The sequence below is a fragment of the Mesitornis unicolor genome, unplaced genomic scaffold, assembly GCF_000695765.1.
Source record: "Mesitornis unicolor isolate BGI_N332 unplaced genomic scaffold, ASM69576v1 scaffold6668, whole genome shotgun sequence".
Classification (NCBI taxonomy): Eukaryota; Metazoa; Chordata; class Aves; order Mesitornithiformes; family Mesitornithidae; genus Mesitornis; species Mesitornis unicolor.
The window spans coordinates 695-10,641 of NW_010201061.1; the positions used below are offsets into that span (position 1 = coordinate 695).

The 9,947-nt window shown below is 37.6% G+C and overlaps 1 protein-coding gene across 1 annotated transcript in view; it reads left to right on the forward strand.

Annotated features, from left to right (window-relative positions):
* The first annotated feature begins 9,868 nt into the window (after positions 1–9,868).
* The window catches only part of SOCS6 (suppressor of cytokine signaling 6), a 2,123-nt gene continuing 2,044 nt past the window's right edge, over positions 9,869–9,947 (forward strand). The window contains exon 1 of the mRNA XM_010189937.1: positions 9,869–9,943. Coding sequence (XP_010188239.1) covers positions 9,869–9,943 — 75 coding nt within the window. The remainder of the gene's footprint in view (positions 9,944–9,947) is intronic.

Consider the following 9,947-nt stretch of genomic DNA (forward strand, 5'->3'; position numbering starts at 1 on the left):
ATATGATGTAAGTCTTATGCAGTATTGACATTAAACCTTTTTGTATGGTCTGGAGGAGAATGGTAGGATCTTTGTGGTGTCCATGTAGCAAACATATTGTATTTCTCTCTCAGACAGTATAGTGAATAAAGTCCCAAACCAGTGGCCAGTTTCTTCCTCTCCGTGATCCAGAAGAATGTCCTTATTAACTGCTTCTTCCTCCTTGACATGCTTGAAGATTTCTCTCCATGTGCAAACGCTGTACAGATGCTGTGGGAAAGATCTTTCTGCCCTTATTTCTCTTTAATCAAGGCACTGTGCTCACTTTCCCCTCAGACCATAAATGGGTCCACTTAATCCTTTCATTTATGTAGAGGGTTAACTCTACTGCATTGTAAAGAATTGCTGCATAATATCTTAAATTGAAAGGATAGAGTGTTATCATCTAATGAAATAAAACTTTTATTGCTATTGAAAAGGGTAAAGGTGATGGGGGTGATAGCTGCAAAGAACTCAGAGGTCCTACCTGGTCATAGGAATTTAAAGGGTAATCCAGCTCCAGTCAGAAACTAACCTAGCTGAGGTTAATTTGACGGGTGCAGACATCATCAGTCGTGAGATCCAAAGCAGGATGGTAGGTACAAGAGCAGTGTAAGACTGCAATGTGTTGCCATTCCTGCAGACTTTCTAGAGAGGCTGAAAAATAGGAAAATTAGTCTTGCTTCAGGCACAGGTCTTCCAACTGTTCAGCATGAATGTGCTTCATATGGTGGGAAAGTGGGATCCTTTTTTTTTTTCTCTATAATGCATTTTCAAACCTGTCACTATTTAAAAAACTTTTTTCGGTTGTTTTTATGTCATCTTGTATACATGCTGGACAGATCTGCATGGAATAAATTCATCTTTTAGAGAATATTTCTTTTGTTACTAGTGAAGTAGAGTCGATAACTAAATTTGGTCTATTGCCTGAATAAGAGCATGTGCTTTATAATTTTTTGGAGTATTTTTACAAAGGTGATTTTTTTTCTTCTCTGGACATTTTTAAAGTAATTGTACTGCCTTGAAGTAATTTCTACAGATTTTTTTCATGTTTTTTGTATATCTTTTATGTATATCTTTTAAGCTTTTATATAGCTTTTATGTTATTTGTAAGAATAAAGGTCAGTTATGTATGTTTATGACTGTCTATCAAGATAAGCATAAATGGAAGTGGGAAGGTGAGCAGTTTACAAATGGCTGGTCTAGATATTAGTTTTACAAATATGAGCAATGAAGCCACCTGTTGGCTAGATAGTGTGGCTGGTGGTGTTTAAAAAGAAAGTAAAATCTAACTTTGATTTTTCTATGAGTGTGACTTAATAGCTCCCCTGAAGTGTTGCTTAGGTTTTTCATTTCTGCCTCTCAAGAAGAGATTATCCCACTTTGCAGCTTAAGGAAAGAATAATTATCATTACCAGTCATACTTCTTGCTTGGTGCTGCAGTGTGTGAATGCTACTTCCTCTCTTTTCATTTTCACATCAGATGAATTGGACAGGCAGAAGCAAATAAGGCAATTATTTGTTTGTAATTTAGGAAGAATGGCAACATAAAAAAAAAAGAAAGTGTTTATACCAGCAAGTAGTATAGTGAAGTATGTGATGATCCTGTGTAAACCTTTCTAATGTTCAGCAGAAATATGGTATGAGGCTTCTGTTTGTGATACTTTTCCTGTATTTTCTTCCTTCCTCTCAGAGTATCTTCCTTTCTTTGCTAGCATTATTTTCCTGGATGCAGACAAGCACGTACTTGTGTTAACTGAGTGGTGTGTTTCTGTACTGCCCGTTCGGTACATGCCCCTGGTACTGCGGGGTTGATCGGTGGCAGAGGCTTGGCCTGAGAAGCTGGATGTCTGTTCTGATAGCACTGTAGGAAAGATCATTCATGGTACCTGTTTTATGTCTCCTTATGAAAATGTCTGTTGGCAGCAGGCCCTTTTCAGCTGGCTTTTTTCATGTTTTGGAAGTTGCTCACAGTGACAGTGTCTCTCTGCGTGCTGTAGAAACGCTAGCCTGAAGTAGCCCAACATAAACTTTGAAAACGAAACCAACGTCAAGTCAATATGAAGTGGTAATACTCAGCTGTTGCATGTATGCTAAGTGTTTTCTTTCCTTTTTTGGGAAGGGCTGGAAAACTGTTTCTCACAATTATGTTATTTAGTCATTAATATTAAAAGAATGGTCAGATTATTGCTGACCACAAAATCACTTTGAGAGAATAGTGTGGTTTATTATTTCTGTCTCTCTGGCGTATGCTTTAAATGGATGTCAGCATTTCTAAAATTACATTTTGAAATGCATCGAGATTCAGAAACGAGCTGCATTTAGAATTGTTTTTTGGTGCCTGCATCCATATGATTAGATAAGTTATGTTCTTTCAACACATATTCCAGGATTTAGGCATTTTTGTGTACTTTTCCGTAAAAAGAAGCACAGAAATGCATTTTTTTTTTGTTTTTACTGATTGTCTTTCCCATTCTTCCTTTCATTTTCACTGTATTCATTTCAAACACACTTTTGTTGCTCTCAAATAAGTAGGCACAGAATCTGTTCCTTACCAAAGGCAGTGTATTATTTTAAATTGTATACTCAGGTCTACGGGTAACTTCACAAAAATCTTGCAGCAAAATTGTTTTAAAAATCATTCCTTTTTATGGAGCATGATGTTAATCCTTATTGCTAAATGAGAAACTGGTTTGTAGAGCATTGCAGTCTTACAGCTTTTCTCATACTCTTAACATAACTGTATGGAGGTTTAGGAAGATTGCAAAAATATCTTGGATAGGCTTAAAGTCCTTGTTATCACGCTGAGGATACCACCATACCTTACAACTGAGGTGAGACATTTTGGTGAATCCACCTTCTGTCAGGATGGAGAAGTGAGATGGACCCTTGCTCAGCAACGAATTCTTGTACGTCTCCCAGGAAATCTAACCTTTGCTTATGAAGCTAAACTTAATTTTTGCTGACAGACAGCCTGCTGCAAGGCTGGCTGCTGCAGCCTTGTGAAATAGCAAGAAATGAAAACTGAGCCTGACTGAGCATTATTCTCATTCTTCGTCTGCTTCTGCACAGCTTTGTGAAAGATTAAAAAACAAAGGTTTATTTGCACTCAGTTGTGATGTCCTGCAATAAAATGCACGCACATGGACTACACACATTGGGTTTCTTAAGTGACTTCTCTCACTTGATTCAGCAAAAACGTTTCACTTATTTCTTTTGTAGTGACTTGGCATATATTGATCTTCTGGGCTATTTTCGTTTTCTTGTTTTCCCCTCACTGCTATTTCATCAGTGTCTTAGAGCCAAATAGTGGCTTTCTCTTTCACTGTAGTTTTTCAGCATGCTTGAAAAATTTTGTTAGCAGTGTGTCTGTTATCAGATATCCACTTAAAAGAAAGCGATGAAAGGTGGTACTTGTGCCAGTCTTTTAGTAAATGTAAACCAAGTACAGTCTGCTTTGTTCCCTGTTTGGATGTTGACTCCTAGTTGGTGAGAGCTGCAGCAGGAGTGACTGAAGTGCTTACTGTTCTGGCTGTCATCCACCCAGCTCTCCCAGCCCTTCTTACTCCAACAGCGACACTGGTCCCATGATGCTCTGTGTGTTCTGGAGCTGGTACCAGCCTAACGGCAACTGGTGCTGATTCCAGTGCAATGTACTGGGTTATTGTGTCTGTGGTAGCTTGGGAGCACAGGCATCTCAGTCAGCCAGGCTTGCATAAGGGAGATGTAACATTGGGTGAGGACTGTTAGTGATAATAACTGGTTTTGGCTATTGTAGTTACTGTAGTTACAAGAACGTATATACACAGAGGAGCTGTAATACAGAGATGCCATTTAACACTCTTCAGTTATTCCCCAGTCGAAAACTACCAATCAGATAGAAATATTCTGTCCTGCAACCAAATATGGGAAAGAAGAACAAGACTTACTGCAAGCTGCCATGGAGTAAGTAGTGTTTAAAGAGGTAAAATAAAATGAAATAAAATGTCAGGGTAATCCAGATGTTAGGCGACATCCTTTTTCAACAGCAGGCCAGAGGCAGGCAGTCCAGGTATTCAGACTTCTTTGGTGGTTCTGTTCCTGGTTTTGCATACAGTTAATTCCACTGGTGATGGTGAAGAAAAATACCTATGTGTCAAGTTTTCATTATTATTTTACCTCACTTTTCTACTTATTACCAAACATGTACCTTATTTATTCTCTGCTAAAGGTTGCTAATAGTGATGAGGGTTACTCTGTATGTTGTTAAAAGATTGCTGTTCATGGACTGTTTTCTCTTTAAGCTTTGTAAAAGAAGGAGAAAAACTAGGAGAAATGATGTGTCTTACCGTTGGGATTTTTTTTTTTGTTTTAAATTGTAACCTGTGTAATACCTATAAATTATGTTAGCCTCTAGAGAAGCTGACAGTACTTTCCTCAGCTGTTCAAATCTTAGAGGGTGGAGGTTTAAATCTGTGCTGAATTGTGATGGTATTTTTATTAAAAGACAATTATTTTTTCAATCATAAGTTCCATTTTACTGTGTTTCCAGTATGATGTTTTCTGTCCTGACTCTTTAAAAGTTAATGCTCTTTTATTTCTATAGTAGTGTATTCTGACAGTATTGTTTATAGTATTTGTCTCAAGAAATGAGTGCACCTAACCTAAAAGCATGGAAAAGATAAGAAATGAATAGAGGCCATATAAATAATGAAACTTTTTATTGGTGTACTTTTGTGAGAACTTCACTGAGATAGCTATGTGATTATGGTCCATTGAAACTATTTTGTAGCATCAACCTGGAACTACTCTGAAGTGGTGAATGTTCAAACTAAATTTGCACAAACTGATTTTTTTTTTTTTAAAAAACTTTCATAATTTTTCATAAATCAGTGCTGGCCACCATAATAACAATTAATATATGATTGTGTGATCCGCTCTTCAGTTTTCTGAGAAAGAGCCTGTAAAATAAATTTTTAGCTTTAATTCTCTTCGCTAGTAATTTCACATTTGTATGTGATCAGTACCTGTTGTTGTTCTTCAAAATAAGGCATGCAATTTTAGTTTTGTTTATTTTTATAAGCACAAAGGAGACCATGGTGTTTGCTGGGTAGTAAGCTGGTAGTCTGGTAGTCTGCTCGTTTTTGTCCAGAGGCCTGTGTTTTGTCAAGCTGCATAAGTTTAAAATTCCAAGATGCAGAATTTGTGATCAAAGCTAATAAGCCAGAATTTCATTCTGTCTTTTGATTCTGTGTATTAACATCTCTTTCTGGATCAGGTTAATCTCCCTTTTCAAACTGTGTGTTCCAGGTATTTTTGTGTACATAGCCACTGGGCTTTGGCTGTACGTTGGCATAGTGCAGAGTCTGTTTATAGTCGCAAATACCTGCTAGAATTTCTAGAGGTGTCTGCAGTTAGGCTGTCTAAATTCACTGTACAGCAGATGGCACTGGAAGAGCACATCAGTGAGAGACTTCAGTCACGCCATAATTCATACAAAATACTAGCAAAGCTGTTTCAGTGCTGAGGATTGTGAAGAAGTTGTGTAGCTCATTTTAATGTGTTCCAGGAAAGGGGTGCATGCTGGATTCTTCTGCTTCAGCTCTTCTAGATGTAGACAGTGGAAAATTTTACACTTGCAAGTGTATGAGTGTGTCGTACATTGCGGGCTGTTTATACAGTGCTTTTAAACACATTGTGCAATGCAGAATTACTCATACTCTTTAAGCACGTGCAAAGAAGAATATCTGGATCAGTTGGGGTGTTTGTCTTCAGGGTATATTTGCTTTCTCCTGTCTTGTATAAAATATGTGTAAGAGACATCATAAAGTACAGTGGTTCTCATACGAAGGACTTGTTCAGGAACTTGTGCTCATCTGTAGGTGTGTTTGGTTTACTCTGTAGAGCTTTTACCCAGACTGTAATTCACTAGATTTTTACCATCTTTTCCTGGATGAGTTTGCTGGACTTCTGGATATATGCATATTTCTGTATTTGGTTTATATATGAACTTTCTTTATTTGAGAAGTTACAATGAAGCAAGTAATGAGTTGTTCATTTGGACAATCATGCATTTTGTTTGATAAAGATATTGGCTACTAAGATAGGCTGACAGATGTAAAACACTTTTCTTTTCCTCAAACAGCCTCAGTAGTGACTGACAAAGTGAAAAATTTTGACTTCTCTGTATGCTGCCATGGAGAATTATCTGTTGAGATTATTTTTAGTTACTGGATTTTCATTTGTACAAAAAAGCACATTTTCACACAGGAAGACTACTATGTGATAAAAACTTGTTCTTCAATGTGACTTGTTTAGTCTTTTAGTTATGGAGAATCTGAAGAAATGTTCCTTCAGCCATATTTTAGGTAACCAATTCCCTTGAAACACACCAATAAAAAAATGGTGTCTCAAGACAGTTTGGGTCTATATACGTCTCTCTCCAATCAGCAGAGTATTAATGTTCTTTTATTTTCTTCCTAGCTTAGAAGGCAGATTTTACTTGGCTTGCTTTTTTTAGGGGTAGGAATTGCAAACTTGATGATGTGGTTCTCAGAAGGATGAGGGAATGTACCTGGTGAAGTGGAAGTAGTATCAGCTTGTGGATGTCAGTCAGAAGCACTTGGAGAACGCTGTGGGTTTCACAAGTGGGGTTACTGTGAGGGTTTTGAAGCTTCTGGTACTACACACACAAAGACACAGTTAAATTTATCAAATGAACAAACACTCTGACTTTGACAGTTTAGGAGCAGCAACTTTAGAATCTAGTTCTTTAGAACTTTAGAATTTAGTTCTATTTTTCACCCATTTTGTAGGTTCAGTTAGTTACAGTGGAAAGAGTACTGTAAATTGGTAAGATGGAAAAATCCGAAAGGTTTGGGAATAGAAGGTCAACAAGGCATTTTGAATGTACTTTTAATTGGCATGTAGCTTGTCCTTTATCTGATTCTGTAGCTTTTTCTTAATTACTGTACTTTGTCAGTTATTCTTACACAGCAAATTTCAGGCATTCAGAAACCACTAAGTGTTTTCTACTCATTTTTTTTTCAACACTTCCATATTTCCCAATCTTTCCAAACATATGGAGCTCATGTTAAACATCAGTATTTAAAAACATGAAATTTTACAGTTCTGCATGTATGTGTCATAAGAAAAAGAAAATAAAAGTAATGTCTTAACCTTTGAATATACTACGTGTATCTTGGTATCATCTTCAAATTGTGCAAGTGGAATATATTTAAGGTGTCAGGACTCCTGGTACCGCAGGAGTCATGTTAAAAGGGGAAAATTAGCAGTGACCTTCTAATAAAATACTGGCCCTACTTTTTAAGATTTTAGTATTAGTTTATAGCAGGAGTTGGTTCTTAGGGTTTTGTTTGTTTAGGAAACAAGTTTTTTGGGCATGTTTGTTCTTTGCTGATAACAAGTAAATCAGTTTACAGGCAGAAGAGAAACCTTTTCGTTTCTCTGCATTGAGAAAAAGGAAAGTGCTGTTCAGTTTGGTAATTAAGAAAAAGAAATGGGAAGAGCTGAAGATACTCTAAAGATGGACTTGGGAAATGTTGGAGTTATGACAAAGAACAGGCCTTCAGGGAAGGGTGATGCAGATAGTGTAGCACATTTGAAGATAAGGACTAGTTTTGCCATGGTTTAACCCTGCTGGCAACTAAGCACCACACATCTGGTTGCTCACTTTGTCCCCAGTGGGATAGGGGAGAGAAACAGAAGACTAAAAGTGAGAAAACTCATGGGTTGAGATAACTACATTTTATCAGGTAAAGCAAAAGCCACAAACACAAGCAAAGTAAACCAAGGAATTCTTTCACTGCTTCCCATCAGCAGGCAAGTGTTCAGCCATCTCCGTGAAAGCAGGGCTCCATCATGCATAATGATGACTTGGGAAGACAAACACCATCACTCCAAAATGCCCCACACTTCCTTCTTTCATCCGGCTTTATATGCTCAGCATGACATCATATGGTATGGGATATTCCTTTGGTCAGTTGGAGTCAGCTGTCCCAGCTGTGTCCCCTCTCAACTTCTTGTGCACCCCCAACCTGCTCACTGGTGGGGTGGTGAGAGAAGCAGAAGCAGCACTGACACTGTAAGCACTGCTTAGCAATAACGAAAACATCAGTGTATGATCAACATAGTTTTCAGCACAAATCTAAAACATAGCCCCATGCTAGCACCTATGAAGAAAATTAACTCTATCCCAGCCAAAACCAGCACAGATACAAATCCAAGTAAATCAAGCTTTAGTGCTTCTGCTGTTTATGAGAACAATGTTCAACCTGCCCCAGCGGCAGGGCTTTGCTTAAATTTTTTGAGGTATTTTGAAGTTCAGAATTCTTAGATGCCTTCCATCGTCTTTTAGTTTGCTTTGGATAAGATCCTTTAGCTTTTGTGTACTTGAGGACCACAAGAGTTGGGTTGGACAAGAGTAATTGTCAATGGACTACTGTTTGTTTATAGTAATTATCCTCCTTACATACTTTTATGTGAATTCTGAATGGTTATTTAAGAAAATCATATTCTTATGTTGATAAAACTTAGTTCAGTTCATTGTGCTGTTTTTCTCAGTTGCTTATTTTATGATACCCCAGAAGAAAAGTACATAAGGGCTGTTTTACTTTCCCCTCAGTCCCCCAAGCCTGGAAGATTTCTTGAAAGATTCATAGACTCTTCCAGCTTGCCATGCTTAGCCTGGAGCCAGGCTTGCTGCTGCAGTTTGTGCTGTTAACATCACATGTAATTTAGAGATGCATGCAATAACGGCTACTGCTAAGGGTAGTACCTACTTCTGTGGCAGCAGCAATTTCCCTCTCTTCTTTTCCCGTCTTATTCTTCCTTTCTCTGCAGTGCTGCTTGCTTTGGAAGGTCTAACATTTTAAAAAAAAAACCCTGAAAAACCAAACCAAACCAAACAACCCCCGAACTTCAAACAAACAAAAGAAAAATCAACAAACAAGCTGAAAACTCAAATTTATGGAGGGGGTGGATGTATGACTCGGTTCCAGGTGGGAACAGTTGACTGGGACTTGAGCAGATGTGTTTGTTTAGTCTTGGCAGAAGTACTGGAGGAAGAAAAGCTCAATACAAGGCAAGGAGAACCTGTGATTTGTCCTCCTCTATGCCTAAAAACGAGCTTGAAACTCAACTTTTCATTGATAGAAGTTCAGGAGGGGACTCCTATGACTTGCTCTAAACAGATGTTACTTTGCTGTTAATGTCTCTCTTCATTAGAGTAAGTTTTCCTGTAATTATGAACTATTTCAATATTGCTCAGCTTTCCTGTTTAAAGAAGGTATGACCTTGTAAGACCATGTTTTTAAGGGCTGATCATGGTCCTATAGATACTATAGAGTATCTTGTGTAGTTTTCTCTTCTATAGTTATCTTTGGGATTTTTTAGGAGCATTCTGAACGAGAGGGGTGTTTCTGGGCTGGAAAAGTTTATATACATGCATTAAGTGTATGTGCCTATGAGTGTGATGCAATGTGTGTATGTATTTAAAAATAGCATGCTGAAAGCAGAAAAAAAGTTGTGGGAATCTCCAAGGCAGATGTAGCAGATTCATTTTTTGAGCCTGATTATTTTCCAAGTCAGCTCTCTATATTTACTTTTATTTGATGCCCGTTACTTCAGTACTGCAATTTCTGTTTTGTTTGGAGAGGGGGAAACCCTTATGGATAATTTTAAAAATATTTCTTTTGTGAAATTAATTGTTTTTTATTTGTTTCCAGGAAATGGCTCTTGAAGTTAAATGAGGCTGGACAAAACACATAAATGAAGCAGAAGCTGCTCTGCATGTGTTAGGGCTATATCAACACAAGCACTGCTGATCAGCCAGACTTAGTAACTTGTCATAATGAAGAAAATTAGTCTTAAAACAATTCGAAAGTCCTTTAACTTAAATAAAAGTAAAGATGAAAGCGACTTTGTAGTGG